The sequence below is a fragment of the Macrotis lagotis genome, chromosome 8 (assembly GCF_037893015.1).
Source record: "Macrotis lagotis isolate mMagLag1 chromosome 8, bilby.v1.9.chrom.fasta, whole genome shotgun sequence".
NCBI classification, from domain to species: domain Eukaryota; kingdom Metazoa; phylum Chordata; class Mammalia; order Peramelemorphia; family Peramelidae; genus Macrotis; species Macrotis lagotis.
In genome coordinates, this window is record NC_133665.1 from 97,138,195 (window position 1) to 97,165,943 (window position 27,749).

A 27,749-nucleotide genomic window follows, 5' to 3' on the forward strand; every position below is an offset into this window, starting at 1 on the left:
CAATACCACTTATTCATAGTGAGCTTTCAGTCCACTAAAACCACCAGATTCTTCTCAAAATGACTGCTGCCTTCCATCTCCCCCATATTTAAGTTGTGAAGTTGATGCTTTGTACCCAAGGATAATACTGTATATTGATCTCTATTGAATTTCATCTCATTAGATTTGGTCCAATGTTCAATTGACAGACTTGTCCTGACATTTTCATTCACTAGGGTAGGTAATCCCTCCCACCTTTGTCTCCTGCAAATATTAGGAGCATACTACCACCTATCATCAATCTTCTATCCAAAGGATGTTTTCTTTTGTTCATATTCTTTAAACCCCTACAACTCCTCAGTTCAGTCTCTTGGTTTGAAAGAATCATTTTTCTATTTAGAATCTTCCTCCTAGTCCTTGTTCCTTTTCCTCAAAATTTCTCTAATGACCTCAAATATAGCAAATATTTTTAAGAATTTGGGTATCACCTTTGATCTTTCCACCATCTGGTTGACCTATCAAATCCTTTTCTACCAGCACTTCCAAATTCTCCTTCCTCTTTGCCTTAGAGGTCCCTTTGAGTGAAAACCCTGTGGATTTCAGGACTTATATAGTAGCAGACTACTGGCTAGAGATTGAGTTGTGTCTCATTTTCTAGGACCAAAGCACTGAATTTATCTACCTCTGAACCAGATTTTTTTCTTCTAGAAATCTTGAAGGAGCAAGACTGAACAACACCTCTCTTCCCCTGCCATGCATGGGCATCTTAAAGTCTGTTCAGGAGAATTTCAAAGCCTGGAGCTTGGGAAGAATCCAAATGAGCTCATTCTCTTGGATAGGACTCTGCACAATAGGGGACCAATATATGGGGCTCCCAGATTGGGAACAAGCAATTCAAGTTTATAAGCTAGTTTCATTTATTTTTACCTAAAAAAAGTGACAAAATCCAGGGAGGAAGAGTCCCCAGCCCTGACTTACTATCTAATCGTATCAAATCAAGTATTAATTCCCTGTCAATTCTCCCTCTCTGAATCACTAGAATATTCATCCAGCTCTGCCTCCTATATTTTCTCCAATTTACCTAAAGCACCAGATTAATCTTCCTAAAAGATCTAGGGAACTCACTTCCAGGCCAAAACACCAACTGTTTTTCCATTGACTTCAAGATAATTCAAGGCCCTCTACCATTTGGCTGCTCAATCTATCTTTCTGATCTTAGCTGATCTAGCTATATTGATCAGGTCACTATCCCCCCAAAATATACCTTAATTTTTCTCTTACTGTTGTTGTTGTTCCTCCTACTTGGAACACTTACCTACTATCTCTAGCTGTCAGAATTCTACCTATTCTTGAAGTATCATTTCCTGATCCCTAAGCCAAAAGCAATCTGTCTCTTATTTGAATAACTATACGACTTATGTAGTACAACAAATGTGGGCCTATAGCCCACAACATTGTAATCACATTACAATGTAATTAGGAGATGCTAAACAAAATAGATAAAAATACAATAAAGCATGATATTAATTTGCTGTTTTCTGTTTCTACTTGAGTTTGACCCACCTGAGTAGAGAGCTATATTTGAAGTTTGGAAGATAATAGGATTAAAAGTTTCCCTTGTCTGATGCTTACTTGATGAATAGTCCTGGTCAAGTCACTTAACTCTCTATACCTCAGTTTGCTCATCTGCGAAATGTGAATGATATCTCTAAGTACCTTTAGCACAAGGTTGTAAGGATCAAATGAGGTGTTTATAAAGTGCTTTACAAATATTTTAGTTCTCTATAATGCCAGATTTTATTATTTTTTATTTTTATTTTATTTTATTTATTATTTTTTGCAAGGCAATGGGGTTAAGTAGCTTGTCCAGGGCCACATAGCTAGGTAATTATTAAGTGTCTGAGGCAGGATTTGAACTCAGGTATTCCTGACTCCAGGGCCATTGCTCTATCCACTGCGCCATCTAGCTGCCCCCCAGCTTTTATTATGTAAATGATGCAACCCCTGCAGAGCCTAAAGTACTTGCTATATACATGGCACATACAATAAATACTTATCTAAAACCAAACTCATCATGTTTCCTACAAAACTTGCTTTTTCCTACTAACTTCCAAATTCTGCCCTCTATTCTCCAAGTTGCCTGGGTTAAATGAAATCATCTTCTGATTTCTTCCTAGTAGACCCAAGTCCTGCCAACTCTACCTTTTAGTATTTCTCATATTATTCCCTCTTTTCCATTTGTCACTTCTCATTAACCTTCACATGAACTATTACAAGGACTTGAAGTATTTCTGCTATTTTCTTCCTCCTCCAATTCACTTAACAACCAATCGGTGCTTGTTATTTACAATGTATTATGGAAGGCACGAGGGAAATAGTAAGAGAATTAAGATTTATTAAGCTATAAAAGATTCTTTCAAGAATCTTATAGTCTAGTAGAGAAATAGAATGGAACTATAATAATATTTATATAACATATTATATAAATTATATATTATATAATAATAAAATATAGAGCTATAATAATAATAATTAAAACATGAGCTAAGAGATACGAGAATGCATTTTTATCAACAGCATCTAATATGCTAAGATAATGCAGATAGAAAAACAAAAATAAACATGTTCCTGCCCTCAAGAAATTTACAAGGGGAAATAGCATGCCATATTAGGACATATTAGGAAATAGAAAATATACAAAATTTCTTCCCTAGAACTTGGGCAGATGAGGACAGATCTTGTAAAGGGATTCTTTGAGGAAGCTGAGGAAAGAAAGCATTCCAGGTCAGAAGTAAGTAGGAAGGAGATGGACCATCCAGATTGGGGAGTATTAAGTATTCTAGACTGGAGGTCAAGTCCATGAGATGGAGTAGTATATGACTAATCTGGAAAAATTGGCTGGAGCCATATTGTGAACAACTTTAAATGTTTGACAGGAGATTGTATTTTACTCTAGAGGTAAGAGTGACATGGTTAGACCTGTGCTTTAGGACTATCAATTTGGAAGGTATGTGAAAGATGAATCAGAAAGGGGAGAAACAAGACAGGGAGACCAATTAAGAGATTGTTGCAGTAGTCTAGGCAAGAAATGATGAGAGTTTGAACCAACGTGGTTGCCACCTGAGTAGACAAGGAATGGAGGTAAGAAATGCTTTGGAAATAGACTCGACAAGACTAGGCAATTGATTGGCTATAAGAGGTAAGAGAAAACGAAGAGTTAAAGGGTAACCAAAAGAATGATCATACCCTCAAAAGTTCTAAGAAAGTTAGGAAAAGGAAAAGCTGTGAGGAAAAGATAATAGTAGAGAAGGTAAAATTTATAAAATGTTTACTAAGTACTTTACAAAAAGATGAGTTAGTTTTGTACATGTTTAAACATGTTGAGTTGCCTAATGGACATCCAATTAAACATGTACAATAGACTATTGGTGATGTGGACCTAAAATGATAATCACATAGAGATGTTGAGCCTTGGGAGCTGATGAGATCACCAAGTAGAGAAGAAAGCCTGGGGTAGATACATAAACACATCAGGGAAAAGTAGAGATGATTATCCATGAAAGGAGTAGTCAGACAAGTAGAAAGAGAATCAGGAAAGAACAGTCACAAAAACCCAGTGACAAGTAGAAAGAGAATCGGGAGAAGGGCCACAAAAACCCAGAGACAAGTAGAAAAAAAAATCAGAAGGGTCACAAAAACCCAGAAACAACTAGAAAAAACAGGAGAGAAGGGTCACAAAAACTCAGAGAGAAGAGAGTATCCTAGAGAAGGTGGGCAAGAATATCAGAAGCTAGAAGTTTATCATTAGACGTGGCAGCATCTGATGTTCTTGCCCAACTTCAGAAACCAGAATACAAAGGAATGAGAAGTAAGAGGAACATGGGAAGAATGACTACAGATAAGGTTTTTCTAGTTCTCTTCTGAAAGCAAGGAGAAATATAGGGTGATAGCTTGAGGAGATAGATCAGACGAAGGTTTTATAGGGATGAGGGAAAGAGACACATTTCATATCTGTATGTAGCAGAGGTAAAGGGATCAGTTATGTGACTAAAGGTTGACAACTTGGGAAGCCAGGATGTTTGAAGACACAGCAACATGTTTTTTTGATATCTTCAAATAGGTCAGGGGCTAGGGTGAAGACTAAGTAAGTACAGACAATGACCTGGAAGGTCATACATATCCAGGATCTGGATAAGGTGCTATTTTTGGATGGTGAAAACCTCAAAGGAGATAGTGGTTGAGAGAGGGTGTCTGGAATTGGCATTGAGAAGTAAAGAGCCTGCTTCTCTGGTCCATTATGTCAAAGAGTACAGAAGACATATCCAGAGGATAGAGAGACCCCTTCAAAGGGAAACTAGACCTGCATGAGTGCTGGAATATGAAAAGAGTACAGTAGATAAAGGTATAGAATGAAGGGAAGTTTGTTAACAATGAACAAGGGTTCCACGGGGCACAATGGTACGGGAAGGATAAGGTTGAGGAGGCTGGTATTGAAAACAGGGAGTGATAGCAAAGGAGCAGGTGGTTTTCTATTTAGCAGCTGTTAAGTCCTCTATCACTAGAATTAGAATAGAAATGCATTTTTTGACTGAGGCTCCTTGTGATAGCAGAATAAATTCTTTTCCTTGCACTAGGGAACTCTTCAAGGTCCTAATAGCAGACTTTATTCGTAAAGGAAGTCTTGCTTGAAAGAGTTCTTATATCTGAATCTCTAGCGCTGGGTGGGGTCCAGTTCAGTGCTTAATGGTAATAGAGAACCATAGCTACAAAATAGCAAGATTTCAGGGCAGCAAATTGGGGAGATGAAGTTAGGAAAACCAGTCCACAAAGATACCACCCCCATTCCTCTACTGATATATCTCTTGGATTGTTCTGGCAATTCATTGTAACTATAGGGATAGTAATATACAACTCTGTCGGCTCTCCATCCCACCCCCTACTCTCATCTCTTCTAAAATCTTTTAATGGTCTCCCAGTAGCCTGAACTCCCATTGTCTAGACTCCTTAGCTTGGAATCAAGGTGCTCATCAGTCCCTAAACTATCCATTTAACCTCATTTCATATTACTTTCCCCTTAATGTATTACTAAGCAAATAAGATTCCTCAAACTTTCACACCTTTATAACTTTCCTTAATTTAATTCCTTATATTCAGATCAAAATCTTATGAGTTTAGAACCCGGCTCAAATGTAAACTAATCATGAAGCTTTCATTTATAGCCACTATAGTCAGTCTCCCTCCCATGAATGTTCAGAATTGTACTTCTCTTAGGCAATTAACATTCCACTGTAATCCTTTGGGCTCTTATCTCCCCTACTAGACTTAAATCATCCCCCTGGCCTAGTTCTGTTCAACACTTTTATCTAAGCCTTGAATGATGAAGGCATGCTTATCAAATTTGCTTCTGATATGAAGCTGGAATAACATTTTAGATAAATGGATCTCCATTCAAAATGATCCTCTGAATTCCTCATGGGAGCTGGAATGATGGGCCAGACCTAATAAGAGGAAATTTAATGAGAGAAATGTGAAGTTGTATACTTGAGTTAAAAAAAAATCAGCCATACAAGTACAGATGGGAAAGACACAGAGACAAGTTTATATAAAAATATCTGAGATTAGTAAATTATAAGGTCAGTGTGACACATGGTTCCCCCAAAAGTTAATGCAACACTAAGAGCAAACTAAAAGAAACATAATGTCCAGAATGAATGGTTACATAACGTTCTGGTCAAGGTAGAGTGTGATCAAGACGGTAAAAGAACTAGTTTTCTATTTAAGGATGATCTGAGACAACTGGCCATGTTTATTTGAAAATAGTCATCTTCAGGTATTTGAAGGGCTATTATGTGTAAGAGGAACTAGAGCTTCCTTAGTTTTGCCCCACTGAGCAAAACTAGGATCAAGGCAAATAGGAGTATATTTATGGGTCAAGATTAGAGAAAATCTGACAATTAAGAGTTGTCAAAAAATTGCAATTACCTCAGGAGGTAATGATTCTAAATTATAGGATGTCATCAAATAAAGGCTGGATTGACCACTTGTCAGGGATATTCTAGAACAGTGTTGTCAAACATAAAAATGGGAGCCACTAATCCAAACAGAAAGATCTCTGTGAGTTCAACTGACAAGTTTTAAAATAAAATATTATACTTTATTATATTTTTGTTATGTTAAATATTGCCTAATTACATTTTAATCTAGTTCAGATAGCACTCAGGAGTGTTGGAGAAAGTATGTAGGGCTATGAGAAATTCAAATTTCCTTCTTCTGACATTCTGATTTATGACAAGGACAGGAAATCTTCCATGTTTATTTACATGTTCAGTGCCTAACATACTATATTGCATAAAGGTACTTATTAAGTGTATGTTGAATCAATATGCATTAGAACTTTAGAAAGCTGCACATCCCCTAGAGCTATTCAAGGATTTGATCAGCAACAGGCTCCACCATGGGGAAAGAACCTATCAAAGAGCTAAGTCACTTTGCTGAGAGGTTCAAGCTTCACTAATACACAACTACAATATGCATATAATTGTAACAAGCCCCTGATGGTGCTATCCCTCAGTTTTCTTCCTCTGGAGTGGACAAATACTGCTTTCCACAAATTTCTCCAAATAAAAAAACGATGGGACCAAAAAAATGGCCATATTAGTAATATGTTTTATTCAACTATGAGTTCTTACCTAACAACACAAAGGAAATGCTGATTTAGAGCAAGCCCACTGTCTGAGAAGGAAGGGCAGGCAGCCCTCCGGTACTGGAGCAGGCATGTCAGGGTGGGGTTCACTCAGAACAGAATCTGCCACTATCCAACCTGTCTGTCCCCCCCCCCACCCCCTTCCTCAACCCCAGTCTGACTAGCGAGGTGACTTCCACTTCTGGAATTCACCCCACCCAACTCACTGCTTTTCAATTCACATTACCAAAGGAATACACTTTGCCAGCTCTCCTCCAATCTTGCCTTAGGCAAAAAGAGCTACTTTCAGAGAGCCTCTTCAGGCTGTAGAGAAAGAAGGTATACACACCCTTTGGTAAAGCCCAAATCTTATTTCCCTATAGGCAAAGATCTGTTTGTTTAGCAAACTCCAATTACTGCCAATACAATATAATCCATCATCACCTAAACTCAAATGGCTTCACATTTTCTCAACAAACCCAAAATCCCACCCCTAATTCCCTTTGTTTCAAGTATCAGACAAATTCTTTCCCAAGTTTGCAGGGAAAGTGAAAAGGAAAAAAAGCTAAGGGGAACACTGACAGATGGAAGGGAACAGTTAAGTCATAAAGGGAAGCGGAGGCCAGTAGGGAAGCATCCAGGAATTCTGGTTCCCAGGTCATTAAACCAGATACCCCATAAACACTTAAGCCACAATAAGGCCTAGGAAATACAAGTAAGGCCAGGAAAATGAAAACCAAGGTTAGAAATTTAGACAGATGAAGCATCAAAAATAATTTCAACACAAAGTGGCATGATACTAAAAATAACATAGAATGTAAAAAAAAAACAGTAGAGAATACCGGGGGAGAAATTAAAGAGAACACAGGCACTATGAAAGGTAAATTTTAAAGTTAATAGAATTTTAGAGTTCTAAATTGATAGTGCAATTTCTGAATCTCTTCAGCCAAATTGGCTTAGACTTTCATTACAATATCATACTGTTATAAGGATCAATTGATAAAGTTAAAAAGTTGCATTGTAAACTGTAAGATGTCATGTAAATTTTAGCAATGAACATAATTTAAAATTTTTAAATTGTTTCCAATAACATAATCTCAGACTTTCCCTCTGTGGAACATGTCATGTAAGTGCAAAATTTGAAAATCAATGAAAATCAATGTAAATCAATGTAAAATGGGAGCTAGAATTTTACAAATGTCAATCTGTAGATGAAAAAAGAAAAGCCTGCTGCCATTTTCTTTCCTCTTCCAGGCTTCTCCTCCAGGGCTCATGACTAAATACAAGAACTTCTCTTCCTCACTGGAGCTTCCCTCCAGAGCTGGCTAGTTGGTTCTGAAGAGAATGTAGAGCACTGGAAGCATTGCAGCAAACAAGGTGCAAGTCAGCACAGAGCTGTAGATTGAGTTCCTGTTCACTTGGGCCTCCAACCTCTGCTCCATATCTGACAGTTCCAGGATCAAGCCCTGGGCAACCAGAGACTGCCTGGTGTCCACTGAAGAGTCTAGCAGAGCTTGGTTGGCTTGCTCTGCAAGCTGGGAACGGGCTGCAGCCTTTACAAGCTGAACCTCTGAAACCATCTGACTGAATTTTTGGTCCAGGTCAGTAAGCTGCTCTCGTAAACTCTCTAGACATGAACGGACCTGCTGAGCTTGGCTGAGCTGCTCTTTCACAGAGGCTGAAAGCAAGTAGGTATCTTTAGGAGACAAGAGACTTTCTCTAGCAGAGGTGGCACCTTCTGCAGTTCCAGAGGATACCTTGACTCCAGTGTGCACTAAGCTCCTAAGTTGTTCAATAAGGTTGCTGAGATCCTTATTCTGTGTGTTGTAGCTGGATGCTTGTTCTTTGATGGCTTCCTGAAGACTCATGGGTCCCGTTTGTGATTCTAGAAGCAATGACTTTAGCTCCTGCAATCTTACTCGATTCACGTAGGTGGAGCCAGCAACACCAATCACAGCTCCTAGAACAGAACCAATGATGGACCAGTTCTTCGTTTTTTCAGCTCGTGTTCGCTCTTTCTCATGACTCTCCCTCACTGCTGCAGAAAAAAGGGAAAATTTCTCTCGTTCTGACTCTTCTGAGTTAATGTAGGTTGTTCGGAGCCTCTTCTCTTCCTACAGAAACAACAAATAGAAATAAAGCTCTAGGGGGCAGCTAGCTGGTGCAGTGGAGAGAACTGGCCCTGGAGTCAGGAGGACCTGAGTTCAAATCCAGCCTCAGACACTTAATAATTACCTAACTGCGTGACCTTGGGCAAGTCACTTAACTCCATTACCTTGCAAAAAGTAAAAAGAAAAGAAAAGAAAGCTCTAAAGTTTATGTCTACAGAAAGCCAAAAAGTAGACTATAGCTACACTACTTTGTCTCTCATCCCTCCATCAAGGACATAAATGGGGAAGGGATAGAGAAGAGACATGTCCTGAGTGTAAACCATGAAGGACTAAGAAAGGAGAAGCAAATTACCATATCACAGATCTGTGAAGTGTCTCCTATGGTCAAACTTCTACAGGAGGCAATGAGAATACAAGAATGAAAAATAACACAATTCCTGCCCTCACAAAGTTTAGGTCCTAAGGGCAGAGGCACAAGCCTTTGTGCTAGGTGAAAACATGGGAGTGATCACTTTCACTGGGAAGATTATCTGGGAAGTTTTCATAAAAGAAATGAGAACTGAGTCACTTTTAAAAGGAAAAGATTTCAAAAGGAAGTTAGAAAGGAGAAATGAATATGTACCAAGCATGATGGATGGTCTTTACAAATAGACAGAGGTAGGAAAATCAGGATCAGGAGCCTCCAATCACAGCTGAAGGGATTTGAGAGGCTCTTCCTTCCTAATCTTATAAATAGGGTCAATTCATAATCTGAATGAAAAATAAAGTACATGAGAAGCACTACATGAAATAAGACTGTAAAGACAACATGGAGCTATATGATAGTGGGACTTCCATGATAGAACAAAGGAATCTGTCTTTTATCCTCAGTTTTTGAGCTCTTAAAAAGATGATCTAATCAATGCAATAGAAATGTTAATTCATATGTCCAAAGAGAAATAAAACTGTGCATATCCTTTGATCTAGCAATATTACTACCAGGTATGTGTATTGCAAAGAGATCATAGAAAAGGGACAAGGATCCACATGTGCAAAAATGTTTATAGCAATTCTTTTTATGGTGGCAAAACTGGGGAATGGATGAACAAATTGTGGTATTTGAATATAATATAAGGGAATATAATATATATTATGTATATATGAATTTGAATATAATATAAGGGAATATTCCATAAAAAATGATGAATAGGCGGATTTAAAAAAACCTGGAAAGACTTAACATAAATTGATACTAGGTGAAGTGAACAGAATCAGGAGAACATTGTACACATTAACAACATTGTGAGATGACCAACTATGATGGACTTACTTCTCAGTAATACAGTGATCAAAGGCAATTTTAAAGGACTTATGATGAAAAATGTCATCCACATTCAGAGAAAGAATTATGGTATCTGAACGCAAGACAACACATCCTATTTTCACCTTTTTAAACTTTTTGTATTTTCTTTCTCATCATTTTTCTCTTTTTGTTCTGATTCTTCTTTCACAACATAACTAATATGGAGATCTGTTTAACAGGACTGTACATGAATAACCTATATCAGATTGCTTGCTATCTTAGGGAAGGCAGGAAAGAAGAAAAAGAGAAAAACTTGGAACTCAAAATCTTGAAAAATGAATGTTGAAAACTATCTTTCATTGTTGGTGGAACTGGGAACTGATTCAACCTTTCTGGAGAGCAATTTGGAATTATGACCAAAAGGCAGTAAAACTGTGCATGCCCTTTGATCCAGCAATACCCCTACTGGGTCTATATTCCAAAGAGACCATAAAAAAGGGGAAAAGTCTCATAGATACAAAAATATTTATAGCAGTTCTTTTTCTAGTGGCTAAGAATTGGAAATTAAAGGGATACCCATCAATTAGAGAATGGCTGAACAAACTGTAGTATTTAAGTGTGATGGACATTATTCTAAAAGAAATCATGAGGGATGGGACTTCAGAATAGTGTGGAAAGATATGCATGAACAAAAGCTGAATGAAGTGAGTAGAATATTATACACACTAAGAGCAACACTGGGTGATGATCAACTATGATGAACTTGATCATTTCAGCAGTATATTAATCAAAGACAATACTAAAAGACTTGTGATGGAGAATACATCCATATCAAGACAAGGAATTGTGGAGTATAAATGAAGACCAAAGTTTATAGATTTCAATTTTTTTTTAAAAAGTTGTCTTATGAGTGATATAATTTTTTCTCTCTAATTTTTTTCTTCCATTTGGATGTGATTCTTCTTTCACAACATAATTAATACAGGTCTATGTTTATCATGGTTATAGATGTAGAATCTACACTACATTGCTTTCTGTCAGAGGGAGGGAGGGAGAAAAATATAAAAAATTTTTTTTTAAAACCACCATTACATGGAGTTGGAATAAATAAAAAAGTAAATTTTAATAAGAAAAAGAACATGAAAACTAACTTTACATGTTGTTGGAAAAAATAAAATACTACTAACTGAAAAAAAAGGAATGTTAATTCAGTGGTTGTATAATGGTCAGATGTGTGAGGATTAAGCCTTGAAATAGAACAGCTAGGCTACTACAACTGTCTATACCTTCACTCAAATGAAGGCCCGAACTAGGAGAATGGCAATATGAGTAGAGGAGACAGAACATATATGAATGATATACTGTCTAAGTGAAAACTGAAATGACTAAGCAACTGTTTGGACATGGAAAATGAGAAAAAGGGAAGAGACAAAGATGAACCCAAGATTTGGAATGGGACAGACTAGGGGAATGGTAGTTCCAATAAGAGAAAAATGAGAAGAAAGATGGGGACAAGTTTAAAGGGGAGTTCAGTTGTGATCATCTTGAATTTGAAGTCAGTGGTACATACATATAATTTATTACCAGGCAGCTAAGGCAGCTAGATTGGAATTTAGGTGAAAGACTGAAAATGATATGTAGATTTAGGAGTTATCAGCAGAAAGATGATAATTGGATAGATGAGATAGCCAAGGAATAGAAAAAACATAAAAGGATCAAGGACTATGTTTTGGTGAATACCCACAGGAAAACAATAAACTAGGGAAGATTGAAACAAAGAGGGCTGAGAAGAATGAGGAGAAAATGTCATGGAATAGCTGTGTGGCCTTGGGCAAGCCATTTAACCTCATTTGCCTTGTAAAAACCTAAAAAAAAAATGTCATGGAAGATAAAAGAATAAAGAATATCCTGAAGGAGAGAGGATGGCTACTAGTGTTAAATGATACAGAAAGGTGAAGGAGGATGAGGACTGAAAAGAAGCTATAAAGTCCATAATGAGGAAGTCACTGGTAACCTTAAAGAAAGCTGTTTCAATGGAGTAGTAGGGATTAAAGTCAGAGACTATAGAGATAGACGGCAAGAAAAGAACAAACTGCAAGCATAGATTCTTTCCACGAGTTTAGCAAAGAAGGAGAAGAGTAATACAGCTTGAGGGGCTGATAAGATCCAGACAAGGGTTGGTTGGTTGGCTGTTTTTTTGGATAGATGAAACTAAGTTATATTTCTAGGCAATGGGAAATAAGCCAGTAGAAGAGTACTAATAATATTTTAATTTAATTGGTTAATATGGAAGTATTCAAAAGTGCCCATCAATGTTATTATATTAATTTTTAATGAATGACAATAGGATACCAATAGAGGATTTAATATAATGGTGATTTCTTTCCTGTTCTTCCCTAGGTTCTACCAATGCTCCTTGAAGAGCTAATGACCAAGTCACAAAATAAATCGATCTTTTCAAGTTTAACCATCCTAACCTATTTACAGAGGCAAATACAGCTGACAATTCTCCTGAGTATATTAACAACACAAACTTATTAGGGGATCCAGACTTCTGTCCCTAAGAGGAAACTCCAGACTGTCCCTTAGTTGGTATAGAGTTACCCAGGAGCCTCCAGATTTATCCTACCTGTAACAATCTGTGTTCCAGAGTTGCAAGTTCTAAGTACTGATTATCTTCCCGGGAAACTCGATCCAAGCGATCCCGAATCTCTTTGAGTCTGACCTGGTGACCTTCCAGGTCATCTCTAGCCTTTCGGACAATTCCTCGAGCCACCATGAACTCTTTCTCTGCCTGCAAGAAAAACAGAAATGAAGTCTGTCCTCCTTTCTAGAGTGAACTACTTTCCTAAAATAAGTGAAGTCCTGAGAATGCAGTTATACCAGGTAAATACTGGCTCTCAGGTTAACCTAGTATAATTCTGCTTTCCTTCTATTTTTATTTTATCCTTGGTAGGAGCCACTGATGTTAAAAAAGGACAAAAATGTCACACACAACTTTATCTCTCAATGCTTTAAGGGGAATGAAAAAAAGAAAAGGAAATAAGCAATTATTAAGTGCTTACTGCATGCTAGGCACTGTGCTATAAATACTTTACAAATATCATCTTATTCGATCCTCTAAACTCTAGGTTAGTGCTACTATGACCTCATTTTATAGAGGAGGAAACTGAAGCAGACCAAAGTTAAGTGACTTGCCCAAAATCACATAGCTAGTTAGTGTCTAAGGTTTCAATTTCAATACTGTGTACTCTGCTGTCAATGTTCGAAGAGCTACAAGAGAGGGAACCTAGGGCTCAGCCTCTATCCCTAGTTCTACTCTCTCCTCTTCCTTCATTCATGTTTCTACATTCCAAGAGCAGAAAGGAAGCTTTCTATTTAATTTTTTAATAACTATGTAACAAAGTTTAAATGAAACTTAAAGAAAATCCGCTGATGTGGTGTGGGTAAACATATACACAAGAAATGTAGAAAATTTACCCAATTCTCTGCCTGTTTAGAAAGTGCCATAAATTCTAATGTTTTGTAAATAAACTATTCTCACTGCTTTTGTAGAAAGAAAGGAAATGTGAAAATGTGATTCCAATGAAGCACTAATGGATTTGACTTTTGTCAGTGCCGTTTTAAGTCCTTAAAGTTTAATCAGCACAAAGATTTTTGAGACACTCTATATAGCATATATTTTCAATTATTACCCTTCATAAATGCTCTTTAAGTACAGAGCCATAAAATCATTTTACATGCAAAGAAACACCTTCAATTCAACATCCAACAGAGGAGATAGTTATTGGACCTAACTGTATAAAAGGTTCTACCAGGGACTAAGACGGGGAAAATGGCAGTGGTTTGGTTGGGTGAAAGGCTAAACCCACATTCAGTATCTCCAAGTCAGTGACACCACAGAGCTGAAGCTTGATAGTCAAAAGATAAGTCTGGATATAGTTTAAACAACATTGCTGGAAATGGTGTTGGCCAAAAATAACATATCATAGCAAGACCTACAGCAAAAAAAAAAAAAGAGATGAGCTCTAGATTCTCATCTGTATAACACCTATAATATATATATATATATATATATATATACCTCAGTCACATTTCCCTGGGCCTCTCGAACTTCATTAATCCCAACGAACTCCTCATAACGGTTCCACCAAGTTTTGGCTGCAGAAGATATTCTCTGTTGGAGATTCTGTCCCAGGACTCGACTCATTTCAGTGAGTCTATGATACAGTCTGATAGAAGTTTTTGTTGAAGTTTTCCCCTTGGGCTGGATGGGACCTGGGCTGCAGAAGGTCCTAACGATAAAGAGTTTCAATCCTTGGCTTTTCAGCCCAAGCTTCTGGGGTGAACTCATGATATATGGCATCACAAAAATGTTGGTATGCCCCATCATTAAGCCTAAGAATTCATGCAAGACAGTGAGGAACACTGGAAAACAAATACAGAATATATCTACTCAGAAACAAGAAAAAGCACAAAACCAAGCTGAAGCATTTCTAACTCTTGAGACAGAACAATGTCTAAACAAAATATTTTCATTCAAATTAAATATTTACTGAACATTCCTTAGGTATGATGGTCTATAGAATAGTTTTTCCTCTACTTGAAGAATGGTTCTTAGAATTTTCAAGTAAAATGGTTCAATGAAAAAACTTATTTGTGCTTGATATTTTATTTTTTCCAATTACATATTATAAGTTTTTCAACATTCATCCACTTGCATATTTATAAGTTACACATTTTTCTACTACCCTCCTTTCCTACCTGGCTCCCCCTCAATGGTGAAAAGTTTAGTAAAAGTTGTATATGTACATTTGTGTTCAATGTTCATATATTAGTCATTTTATGTATGAGGAATTAGGACTAAGGGAAAAGAAAGAAAACCATAGGATAGGAAGGAAAAACATGAGATGCTTTTAAAAAGTGAGCATAATATCCATTAAGATTCTAAGGGTTTTTGTTGTTTTTTTTGTTTCATTTTGTTTTCCTCTGGATGTGGATGGTGTTGTTCGTAGATCTCTCAGGGTTGTCCCAGATCTCTGAACTGGTGAGAGGAGCTGCATCATCATAGTTTAATCAACTCACAATGTTGTTGTTAATGTGTACAATGCTCTCTTAGTTCTGCTCCCTTCACTCAACATCAGTTCCTGTAATTCTTTCCAGGCTTCTCTAGAGTCTGACCATTCATGGTTTCTTACAGAATAGTACTTCACAACATTCATATACCATAACTTTTCCAGTCATTCCTCAATTGATGGGCATCCCCTCAATTTCCAATTCTTTGCCACTATAAAAAAGAGTTGTCATAAATATTTTTGAACATGTGGGACTTTTCTCATTTTTTTATGATTTTTCTTTTGGATATAGGCCTAATATTGGTATTGCTAAGTCAAAGGGCATCATGAGTTTTATTGCTCTTTGGGCATGGTTACCATATTGCTCTCCAGAATGGATGGATTAATTAATAATTCCATCACTGAAAAGATTTAAGTTTGAATTTTTTTTTGGTTCAGACTTATGACTTTGTCTTATAGAGTTGTCTGAAACTTTAAGGAGATAAATGATTTGCCCATGGTCACACATCTGATACCCATGAACTGGAAGTAGAAATTGTACCCTGTCTTTCTTCCTTCTTCCATGACTAGCCCAGTAGGCACTAGGCCAAGCTGTCTCTTTGTTTAAAATTTTTAATTAATACCTTTTTTCCTCTTTATTATTTTTACAATTACTCACAAAGATAGTTTTCAACATTCGTGAGTTTGAGTTCCATATTTTTGTATCACCCTTTCTTCCTTCTCCCTTTTCATAAGAATGCCTTATTCATAAGAATCCCCCCTAAAAATCACATGAAGTCCTGAACATATCCCTCCTTCTCTCTTTCCTATTCAGCAAGCCTTCCCCTGTTACAAAGATTTTATTTTATTATTTTTTTTGCAAGGCAAATGGGATTAAGTGGCTTGCCCAAGCCACGCAGCTAGGTAATTATTAAGCGTCTGAGACAGGATTTGAACCCAGCTACTCCTGACTCCAGGGCTGGTGCTTCATCCACTGCGCCACCTAGCCGCCCCTGTTATAAAGATTTCAAAAGGTGGGGAAAAAAAAAATCTTTATAAATAATAAACCTCACAATAAACCTCACTTCTGAAGAGGAATGGTACATTTAATTTTTTTAAAATGTATTGATGTATTTTCTTTATTGTATATATTGTCTTTAATGGGACACAAACAGCAAATAGTATACACTGTCCTCGCTTTCACAGCCTGTATTTTTCTACAAAACCTCTGGCTACTTTTCAAGAACAGGTATATCCCTGTTAATGAAATGGATGAATCTTGTGCCTGAGGAAAAGGATGCCTAGGCCTGCTCAGACTATAACTCCTAATAAAAAGATGACAAGCTGGAGGGAAACACGAGGACAACAGCTCAGTAAGCCTAGTGAGGTATAAAAATCCCCTGGAGAAACCTGACATAGGATTTCAGGAAACATCTAGGATTGGGTCTCATTTCTGAAAAAAGTGCCATCAACTACCTCACAGCCAGAATCTAATCTTCCCTCAGAAAATAAAAAAGGTATGCTTTATGATTCAAGGTTCAGACAGTCTATAAGAAACTTCAATGACTACTGAAGTGTAGTTTCAAGGAAGGTAGCTTCTGCCTTTCTTTGGAGGGAGACAATTATAGAAGAAAATCAAGTCTTCACAGAAAATGTTTTTTTCCTTGTACTTTGTCCAGTTTTTTCCCTCTTAATTTCATTTAATCACAGGACTCCCAGGCTATTTGATTCCTGCATCTCACATTTCAGTCCTCTAATCTCTCCCTTCCTCCACTACTTCTCTTAGTCACTGCTCAGTCAGGCTCAACAGATTTGATTTTGCTTAATCTTTCCTTTTTTTTTTCAGTCTTTTGGATGTTTTTGCTAAGCAAATGGAAAGAACCTGAGTTATTCAAACATAGAATCTTCTCCATTATCCAACAAGTAAAGTTCCTTCCTTCAACCACTACCCACCTGATCCTGTTATTTCATGTCTATTAAAGACTGCCAAAAGATGCTCTGTATTGGGGCGGCTAGGTGGCGCAGTGGATGAAGCACCGGCCCTGGAGTCAGGAGTACCTTGGGTTCAAATCCGGTCTCAGACACTTAATAATTACCTAGCTGTGTGGCCTTGGGCAAGCCACTTAACCTCATTGCCTTGCAAAAACCTTAAAAAAAAAGATGCTCTGTATTGTGTCAGCCAAATTTATTCAAATATGAAAATCTGATCACTAAGACAGACTGTTATAGTGACACCTAGTGGCAATCAAAAATAATATCAGGTCAAAAAGGCAGGAAAGACTACAATATTTTTTTTTTAGGTTTTTGCAAGGCAAATGGGGTTAAGTGGCTTGCCCAAGGCCACACAGCTAGATAATTATTAAGTGTCTGAGACCGGATTTGAACCCAAGGTACTCCTGACTCCAGGGCCGGTGCTTCATCCACTGCGCCACCTAGCCACCCTACAATATTCTTGAAAAGAGGAATAACAGCAGTGATTCATGCAAACATATAGAAAATGTCCTCTTTGATTCTTTCTCTTTTCAGGAGAAATACACATAGGTGTTCATTTCCAAATGCCTAAATAGTATTCATTTATCTGCAAACACTATTTCTGATTTCCTAATACACATTTCTACCTACCTTAAGAAATATTCTCTATCAGAATACAGTCAGGTCTGATAATGAATGGAGCACTAATTTTACACTTCTTAAAACACAAAACAGGTGTTCAACGACTAATCCATGCCAATCACTAATCTGCAGTGTACCACTCATATCCTTTTATCTCCATTCACAATGTTACCAGCCTAGTTCAGACCTCCTCTATATTAGATTATTTAAATAGAATTGTAATGGTCTCCTTGCCTCCACACTCTCTTCTATCCTGTCAAAATAATTTTCCTATTGTACAGATTTGATATTGTCACTCCACTGTTCAAAACCTTTCAGTGACTCCCTGTTGTCCATAGAATAAAATATAAATTCCTTAAACAAGCACAACTCAATTAAATCTGGCTCCAATTTACCTATTCTCTCTTATTTCACATTTTCTCTTCTTTCTCTAGCCCAGTCAAATGTACTACTAGATATTTCCTAAACACACTATCCTACATGCTTGAAATGAATTCCTTTATCTCTATCTTTCAGAATTCTCTTCAAGATTGAGTGAGGTATCACTTTCTCCATGAAGTCTTCTCTAATTTTCCTATCAATAAATCAACAAAACTCCACTAAGTATCTATAGACAAAAGTCTAGGTCAATTTGCTATCACTCTTTTATCCTCTGCATTAGAGCTGCTATGCAGGCAGATCTTCCCCTAGTATAACACAAGAGCACTGAATTCAGGTATTGCCACTTCTGAGAAAGCTAAATAGGTAAGTGGCTGCAGTGCTGGACTGGGAGTCAGGAAGACTCATCTTTCCCTGAGTTCAAATTTGGCCTCAGACACTTAATAGTTGAGTGATCCTGGGAAAGTCACTTCACTTGTTTGCCTCAGGAGAACTAGGGAAGAAAATAGCCAAGTAGTCCAGTATCTTTACCAAGAAAATCCTCAGTAGGGTCACAGAGAGAACACGTGTTATATGCCCCACAGTCAGTCAGCTAGCATTTCCAAAGTGTCTATTGTATACCAGGTACTGGGGATACAAAGGCAGACAAAAATCAATACCTGCCCTGCAGAAGTCCAGGGTCTAACAAGAGATAATTTGCTCTCTGACCAGAGAAACACAGGGTAGACTAAGAGGAAAGGCACCAAGATGAAAAGGAGGGACTTTGGCTGAGATCTGAAACCAAGAAACAAGAAAAGATAATAAGGAGGGAGTCCCAGGCCCAGGTGGAGCTGGTGAAGATGCTGGGAGTGAGGGTTGAAGAACAGCCGGAGGCTAAGAAACAAGATTTCCATTTCATCCTGGAGGCCACAAGGAGCTCCTGGAATTTACAGAACAGACTGCTAGTCAGACTTCTGCTTTAGAACAGCTGAAGAAAGGGTGGACTGGAGCACGACTGCAAGAGCCCAGGCCTTAGGGATGGCAGCCTTGGCTGGGGCGGTGGCACTGTCAAAGGGGCACAGATGCAAGAGATGGCACGGAGAAAGACATGACGTGGTGGTGACAGTGAGGAGACCCAACAGCGGTTCTCTCAACAGTGAAGTTTTGAGGGAAATGCTGATGAGTCCGGTTTGAAGTAGCTAACAGTTAAACACACAGCGGGTCGCTGTCAAACTTTATCAAGTATGTATTGGGGGAAAGAAACAAAAACGAGAACTCTGGTCCCGTCCTTGCAGCACTTTCCTCCATAGCCTGCCCTTGGTCCGGGCAGAGAACACTGAAAACAGCCCTGAGAAGCCACCTACTCATGGTCACCTGTCAGGTACTGGCTGGGAAAGGGGTCACCTGCGCGTCCCGCCCTCCGGAGCCCCGCTCCCTGCTCTCCAACAGACGAGCCGGGCCACACGCCGCCTGCTCCGTTCTGAACCCCCGGTGCTGGGCCAAGGCCGGGGCCGCGTGGGCCACAAGGGGCCTGCGGCCCGGCGAGGCCTGGCGCCCGCCACGCGGCCGGGGGCCCTCCCGGTCCGGGCAGGGGCGGCGGAGGCGGGGCCCTGGCGGACAAAGCTCCCCCTGGCCCCCCGCAGGCGCGCCCCCGGCCGGTCTGCCGACGGGCCGGCGGGCCTGACCTGATCCCTCGGAGCGGCCCGGCTGCCCTCGCCGGGGGGTCCTGGGGAGGCGCGCGGCCCCGAGCCCGGCAAGCTCCGAGAAGCCGGCTTCCGGCGGGTCACGACCTCTGACCCGACGCGGAAGTCGCCGCCCCGTTTTTTCAAACTAGGAACCAATCAGCTCCACGATGGAGGGGAAGGGGCGGGTCCGAAGGTTCCACTTCCGGCAGAGCGGAGGCTCCGGGAAGCAGAGCAGCAGGCACGATGTCCGGTCGCGAGGGTGAGTGACCCCAAGATTCGGGGGGACGGGGAGGTGGCAGCCGCGCCCGGCGTGGGGTCCAGGGCCCGAGCTTTCCCTCCACGCCCAAGGGGCCAGATCGAGGAGGCACATCTCCTTAAGGCCAGGCAGCGAGGGGCCCGCCCGGGAGGCGGAAAGGCGCCTTCCACCAACCATGCCCATCGGGCCTCCTGTGTCCCCTCACAGGTGGTAAGAAGAAGCCTCTGAAGCAGCCCAAGAAGCAAACCAAGGAAATGGATGAGGTGAGGCGTCCGGACGGGGGGTAATAGGGTCGTTCGGGGTTCTGTATTAAGCCACCTGACCCTGGTGGGAGGCAATGGCCTGGCAACTGGGGTATTCATCCAACCTCCAGTCTCTCAAACGCTGGAGGAAGAGAGTGGCCTTTACTGGCTTAGACTGGGGGAAAAAGGACTGGGACAGAGCCCCGAGGGCAGGCTGCTCCCCCTTCCCCCACTGGCTTCCAAGTGTTCATCTCCAACTATCAGCATTCTCTGGGACCAGTACCAGTAGTAACAGTTACAATCTCTCAGTTGGGGCCTCAAAAGTGTGTTTCACATTTTCTTTAGGAAGACATAGCTTTCAAGCAGAAACAAAAAGAAGAACAGAAGAAACTGGAAGAGTTAAAAGCAAAAGCTGCTGGGAAGGGACCCCTTGGTAAGTTTGTTGAGAAATCTAGTCTTTTGAATTTCTATAGAAAGTACTCATTAGGGAGCGGCTAGGTGGAGCAGTGGATAAAGCACCAGCCCTGGAGTCAGGAGGACCTGGGTTCAAATCCGGTCTCAGACACTTAATAATTACCTAGCTGTGTGGCCTTGGGCAAGCCACTTTACCCCCCGTTTGCCTTGCAAAAACCTAAAAAAAAAAAAAGTACTCATTAGCAAAGATAAAAAATTCAGAAATTCAAGTGCAGTTTCCAGTGCAAAAAATATTACCACAGCACCTCTAAATCTTGTAGGGTTTTTTTTTTAACTTTAACTAAATCTTAACTTTCTGATTGAAACACATAATAATAAAGATGGCGATGATGATGATAGCTGGTATGCTTACAGTCCTTTTAAGCATTGATCTCATTTCAGTTGTCACAACCAATAACAATTTATACATTAGTAAGACATAGTTTAGAAAAATGAAATGACTTGCCTGGGCACACAGCTAGTAAGTGGCAGGCCCAGACTTGAAACCCAAATCAATTCACTTTAAACATTTATTTAAAAATCTACTATGTGAAAGGCACTATATTCAGAACAAGGAACTCTCAGGAACAAAGACAAAAAAAGTTTCTGCTCTTAAGCACAAATGTACAAAGAAATTTCAGAAGAGGAAGACCAAAAACCCTGGAAGAATAAAGGAGAAAAGTCCTTGTGTAAGTGCAAACTGAACTGAGGTTGAAAGAAAGCTAGGGATGCTAAAAAGAAAAAGTGAATGAGTGATCACACTTTTAGGAGGCAGCCATTCAAAGGTGGAATGTTATGTTTGAAAAAACAGCAATTAAGCTAGTTTGGCTGAGAAATAGAGTTTATGAGGAGGCATTATCAACCTAGAAAGATAAGCTGGAGCCAGACTATGAAAGACTTTATATGCCACAAAGAGGAGTTTGTAGTTAATCCTAATGGCAACAAGAAGCCCCTGGAGATTCTTGAAAATAAAGTGCTTTACACTCAGTTCAGATCAATGTACAACATGGAAACAATGTAAAGACTGACAAGTTGCTTTCTGTGGGGGGAGGGAAGTAAGATTAGGGGGAAAATTGTAAAACTCAAAATAAAGAAAATAATAAAGAAAATAAAGTGTTTTAGTTAGAATTGTGCTTTAGGAAAATTTTGACAGATAAGATGGAGCATAAATTAGAAAAGAGAATTGGTAGCTGCTCCCCTTAAGAGGCAATTGCCATAGTTCAGGGAAGAGATGATGAGGACCTGAATTAGAATGGTGCCAATGTAAGGATAGAGGAGGATATGATACAGTCCATCAGAACTGCCCTGAATGTTTCTGGTCTCAGGAGCTAAGCAGGGGTAGGCCTGGATGCAAGGAGTTTTATGGAGGTGGAATGAACAAGGCTTGGCAATGACTGGCTAGCTGAAAGGGATGAAAGAGTGGAGAGTTGAAGAAGACCTTGAGATTCCCAGTGTGAGTGAACAATAGGTTAGTGGTATCCTTGACAGAAATAGGAAATTAAAGAGAAGTGATAGGGAGAAAGATAGAGTCCTGTTTGGGGCATGCTGAATTTGGGAAACCTTATGAGATATTTAGGTGGAATTATCTACATCTTTAAAATAGAGAAATGGAGCTCAGGAAGAACAGGGCTACATAAATAGATTTGGGAGTCATTTGCAGAGAAATAACCACTGAATCCATGGGAACTGATAAAATCTTAAAGGATTTAGAGAAAGAAAATGGCTACCAAAAACATAAATGATAAAGAGAAACTAGAGAAGAGAGGGCAGTCAGCAGTGTCAAAAGCAATAGAGGTCAGGAAGTCTAAGGAATGAAAAGTTTATTGGACATAGAAATTGACAGATTATTAGTGAACATGGAAAGAGCTGTTTCAGATTACAGAGGTTTGAAACGGGTCACCAGGGAAGGAGTGAGAAAGAAAGAAATGAAGGAAACAAATATAAGCCATTGGGTGAGGAAGTCAGTTTGACTTTAAAAGAAGCACATAACTTAAGGGGATAGCAGGGTCAGGTGAAGGGTCTTTAAAGATGGTAGAGACCTGAGCATACGTGTCAGACACAAAAAAATCAAATAGAAAGAAAATGAAGAAAGGAAATTGGATGTTCAAAGAAATGAGATCCAAAAGACAACTTGAGAATGGAATCAAGGTTGCAAGTAGAGGGGTGGACCTTGGCAAGAAGAGCTGCCTTTTGTTAGGAACTGGAGCAAATGAGAGAATGGGGAATGATGGAGAGAAATGAGGTATAAAATAGGGATGAAAAAGGAGTTCATTATTGGTGACCTTTATAGTTTCATAATGAGATCTGCTAAGAGGGAACAAATAGTATTATACTCAACAATGTGCAGTGGAATAAACTGTTAGAGGAATAAAAGGATTGCCATGTAATAGTAAGGATCCAGTTGAGAATAGATGAATGAATGAACACTGAACACTGAGCCAAATACTGCATTAGGCCAAACCTAACCAGATGATCCTTGCTCTCAAGGAGCTTGCTTTCCAATAAAGACAAGGAAACATAGAAAGGAATGGTCAAGGAAGATTGTTTTGGAAGGGTGGTGATTAGAATCAAGGGCGAGAGAGTAATACTCCTTTTCAAGAATGGTAATGTTGAGTTTGTTATTAGAGTCGGGGTTGGAGAGTGGAAAGAGGGAAGGAGAATCCTAAGGTTCAAGAAGATGGCTAGGGAGTGGTGTGGTGGATATAGGTCCTAGATAAACAATAGTGAATATTCACCTATATGAGAAGTGGATTTGGAAAATAGACTGCAGAAATGTGGCTGAGGAATAGTGTGAATTGTCTGGGTCTAGACTAGCTACTGTACTAGCATATAGTAAATTTGTAGTTGATTTATTTGGCAGGATTCTGCAATATTCTCCACTTGAAGGTTTTTTCAATTAATAGTATTTTATTTTTTTCCATTTACATCTCCACTTGAGCTTTTTAGCAATAAGTAGAAATGGAGAAAGTAGGTCATGATCATGACCCAGAGTGAGACATGAACAGTAGGACAAGGGAGCAAGGAAATCAATGATAGTGGGCTCTATAGATGGATTTAACTATAATGTCAAGAGCAAAGAAGGAATGAGAGACTGGAAGGGAAGACAGAGACTGGGGGGAAAAGCAGTGGAAACTAGAATGACTGGAGATGTTAGTGAAGTTTAAGAGAAGTGAGGCAAGGGGAAAGACTGAAAAATAAGAGGTGGTAGTGTTGTAGAACATTATGCTTTACAATAAGGTCAAGTGAAAGGCCATTTCTGTGGCTGAGAGTAAAGTTGCAGTTGGATGAATGAAACTAGGAAGAGGATGGTAGATTGGAACACCAGGATGCTTGAGAGGACATCCAAGTGTAATTCCAAGTCCTCAAGTTTGAAGGCAGGTTTTACATGGAGAGGAAACCTTCTGAACTTCTTGAGAAGAGATGGAAAATGATCTAGAGGGGGCAGCTAGGTGGCACAGTGCATAAAGCACCGGCCCTGGAGTCAGGAGTACCTGGGTTCAAATCCGGTCTCAGGCACTTAATAATTACCTAGCTGTGTGGCCTTGGGCAAGCCATTTTAACCTCATTTGCCTTGAAAAAAAAACCTTAAAAAAATGATCTAGAGAGGACTGACTAATCTGCATCCCAGTTCTAGAAAGAGAGATCCAGACATGAAGTAAGCCTACAAAAAGAAAGAAAGATTGCCAAATGATGAGAGAGAGGGGAAGGAAGGGGTGTAGAGAATCTAGAATTATCATTGAGAAGCAAGGATTGTGGTTTTCCCAGTTCTTTGTGGTTGGTGGTTATAAAAGAAGGAGCAACCCAGTACTGAATAATATGGCCAGGGATGTAAAAATGCAGTCACTTCTTGGGGAACCAGGTTAATATGGAAAAGCATGAAGACAGATTTGGAACAGGTTCTAAGGGAGGGAGCCCATTGGAACTAGAGGGCAGAACAGACTAGGAGCATGGGAAGTGGGACTAATTGCAAACCCATTGCTCTTTGCAGTATATCACATTTCTTGCCAACACATCTAGCTATCAACTTCATAATCTGCTTGGGCCAGCTATAGACACAATTTGTAGGTTGCTGTGGTAGTATTTTTAGCTCAGCTTTTCAGAAACTCTGGACTGGAGGGGTACTTAACTGGCAAAGACAATAGTTTGTTGATTGTTAGAAGGCTTTAAAAATTCAGAGATAGAAAGACTTGCCTTGTGACCAAGGGAAAGTCACAAACTCCGTAAGAGTCATATTATTCATTAAACTAAATTATACACACACACACACGTGTATATATGCAGGTTTTAATAGTGGTTGGATTTTCCCTCATGAATAAATCTTAAATCCTTAATTTGGCATGTTTAGTGTTAGGGTGGTGGGGGAGGCAATTGGGGTTAAGCTACTTGTCAAGAGTCATACAGCAAATAAGTGAGGTCAAATTTGAACTCAGGTCCACTCCTCTCTCTAAGAACAGTATTTTATTCACTTAGCTACCTCCCTGTCCCATAATATGTTAGCAGTTAATCTTGATTTAACAGGAATATCCTCAGTTTTAATCATCCTACTGCCTTTCCTCTAGCCTTTCCTTTGATCTCTAATCTTTTAAGGTCATTTCCCAAACCAATCTTTGACCATCTGTTGTTTTTAAAAAATGATTTATTAATATACTTTTCTTTCAAATGTATATATCATTGGTCACTCCCCAATGACTGCCTTTCTTGTAACACATAAGTACAGCAAAGCAAAACATATTGCACATATAGTCATTCTCTTTCCTTTTATCATTTGATAGTTGATCCAGGAGGCCTTTGAAGTGTTTCATTTGATTTTCACAATTAGGTTAGGTGATGTGCCCTGGGTAACATAATTAGTAGGTGTCTAAGCCTGCATTTGAATCCAGGTCTTCCAGCCAAATCTAACACTATTTACTACATCACACTGTCTTTATAATGCTCTTTCTTTACTATGTTATTTCTTTTACAATACTAATAATGTCTTATAAATATACACACACCACACATAACTGCAGTGGATGTCAGTGTTTCTATCCTTCCACATCTTCTTACCTTATCTTCCATATATTCTTATATCCTTCCTTATATCCTCTTCATTTTGCTTAATTGTGGCCTTAACTATTACTTTTTGAATATGTAAATAAATATTTATCATTTAAAAAAACTATATTTTCCCCTGTTTGTTTTCTTCCTTGGACCTAACCATACTAATTAAATATTTATAAGTAACAAGTTTATTTGTTCAAAGTCTGTAGCCCAGCCTTCAGGTCTCTCTATAATCTATTCTAAATCTACTTTTCCAGCCTTATTTCCCACTGTCCTTTTTAAGCCCTCTGCCCTTCAAGTCTCCTCACCATTCTCACCACATTTTTGCTCATGCTGCTCCTTTTCCTTTTTTTTTTTTTAGTTTTTTTTGCCAGCCAAATGGGGTTAAGTGGCTTGCCCAAGACCACACAGCTAGGTAATTATTAAGTGTCTGAGACCGGATTTGAACCCAGATACTCCTGACTCCAGGGCCGGTGCTTTTTCCACTGCACCACCTAGCCACCCCATGCTATTCCTTTTCCAATCAAGTTTTATCCAGTTCATTCTCTTCTTGCCACCTATGTTCAATGCTATTTATTTGACATTGCTAAATGTGATCTTCTTTTAACTTTTTGTATGTCATCTGACATTTACTTCTGTGTGGTTATGAATAAGTCATCTTAACTTCTGTGAACCTGTTTCCTCATTTTTGTGGGAATGACAATACTTGCACTACTACATTTTTCATAGGATTACTGTGAGGAAAACATTTTGAAAATTGTAAAATGCTACATAAGTATAGGTGATTAGGAGATTTCTTAAGAGAGATAAATTAGAAGTATTCACATTTCAAAAGTATTCTCTAAGCCAAAGAATCTCAGTAACTATAGCCTTTTGTTATAAACCTATTTTCCACAATTTTAAACAACTTTTCAGGCCTTCTGTTTTTCTCCAATTTCCTTTTAAAGGTATCAGGTCAGCAAATTTGTCGGTAATTATGAGACCTGAGGGATTATAATCAGACTGGAAAGAAAGGCTGGAAGCACTTTATAGGGAACTTCAAAAGTTCAACAGAGAAGTTAACATTTTATCCTGAAAATAATGGAGAGCTGCTGAATTCCTGTGTAGAGTAACATAATCACACCTGCGTGTCAGATAGATGAATTTGACTGTGTAGCATATGGAGGAGGGGAAAGTTTGGGGATAGGGGAAGACCAATTGGGCTCTGTCAGTAATCCAGGGGAAGGGCTTGTAGTGTGAGTAAAAAAAGGATATAAGAGCTGTTGAACTTCCTACTTGAGTAAGACATACAGTATGGAATTGTAATTCTGGCTAAAATCAAGGTAGTTCATTAGGGCATATTGGCCTGAGATGAACCCCCCAGCATCTTCATCTCTAATATTTTCTTCTTCTTACAGCCAGTGGTGGGATTAAGAAATCTGGCAAAAAGTAGATGTTCCTGTGTAGATAAGATGGTGATTCCTGTTCGTTTTTTTTCTCGCTTTGTGACATCTGCATTTCCTATTTCAACATCTGTTGCCACCTGCAGCCAAGATTAAGTGACATCGTAATGATTGTATATTGTAATAAACCTTTTTTTTTTTAAAAATCACAGTGATCACTTGTATTCTCTTTATTCTTTTTCCATGTTAAGCTAGGATGAGCTGCCCCAATCTAGAAAATGCCCTCTGATTTATTCTACTTGATATTCTTCTAGGTTAAATAACATTGTATACAAAATTAAACCAGATGGTTGAATGTACTTTTTCTTTGGTATTATGTTCATTATTATAATCAAGATACTATGGGTATAGAAATGAAAAATGGCTGTCCTTAGTGCCAAATTCTGGGCTCTAGTTAAACCAGCCCTTAATATTAGATCCTGATGAAGAAACTAGAGTACTATGGGAAGAATACTCAGTTGAAGTTTTAATGTATTTTCTTAGATGTTATTTCAGTGTTTTAAATTGAACTCAGTTCCAAAAATCTTCGCCTTGACCATTATTCAAATAACAA

At 38.9% G+C, this 27,749-nt stretch overlaps 1 protein-coding gene and 2 long non-coding RNA genes across 10 annotated transcripts in view; 2 read left to right on the forward strand and 1 right to left on the reverse strand.

Annotated features, from left to right (window-relative positions):
* The window catches only part of LOC141495853 (uncharacterized), a 111,942-nt gene extending 97,110 nt beyond the window's left edge, over nt 1-14,832 (forward strand). For all 3 annotated transcript variants that reach the window (XR_012470878.1, XR_012470879.1, XR_012470880.1), the window contains exon 4: nt 12,455-14,832. This is a non-coding gene — a long non-coding RNA (uncharacterized LOC141495853). The remainder of the gene's footprint in view (nt 1-12,454) is intronic.
* On the reverse strand, nt 2,522-19,844 carry LOC141495846 (mitochondrial potassium channel-like). 6 transcript variants are annotated; one of them, XM_074197639.1, is made up of 5 exons: nt 19,764-19,783; nt 18,759-18,873; nt 14,139-14,482; nt 12,684-12,848; nt 2,522-8,775 (listed from the first exon to the last, which is right to left on the reverse strand). In XM_074197639.1, exons 3-5 carry the CDS (start codon nt 14,445-14,447, stop codon nt 7,987-7,989), a joined length of 1,263 nt encoding a protein of 420 aa, XP_074053740.1. In that variant the 5' UTR covers nt 14,448-14,482; nt 18,759-18,873; nt 19,764-19,783; the 3' UTR covers nt 2,522-7,986. The 6 variants fall into 6 exon arrangements, with proteins under 6 accessions (XP_074053740.1, XP_074053743.1, XP_074053742.1 ...); XM_074197642.1 differs by lacking the exon at nt 18,759-18,873 and having other exon boundaries at nt 19,764-19,844; XM_074197641.1 differs by lacking the exons at nt 18,759-18,873; nt 19,764-19,783 and adding an exon at nt 19,453-19,547.
* Nucleotides 19,845-19,922: 78 nt separating this feature from the next.
* On the forward strand, nt 19,923-27,342 carry LOC141495852 (uncharacterized). Its single transcript, XR_012470877.1, has 4 exons — nt 19,923-20,022; nt 20,227-20,282; nt 20,607-20,694; nt 27,152-27,342. It is a non-coding gene; the product is annotated as an uncharacterized LOC141495852 (long non-coding RNA).
* Nucleotides 27,343-27,749: the final 407 nt, after the last annotated feature.

What these genes read in the sequence shown, in the direction of transcription:
- LOC141495846 (XM_074197637.1), bottom strand. An exon ending in CCCAGGGAAATGTGACTGAG is followed by an intron (nt 12,849 to 14,138) that starts GTATATATATAT and finishes TTTTTCTTGCAG; the next exon opens with GCAGAGAAAGAGTTCATGGT. An exon ending in TGGAACACAGATTGTTACAG is followed by an intron (nt 8,776 to 12,683) that starts GTAGGATAAATC and finishes TTGTTTCTGTAG; the next exon opens with GAAGAGAAGAGGCTCCGAAC.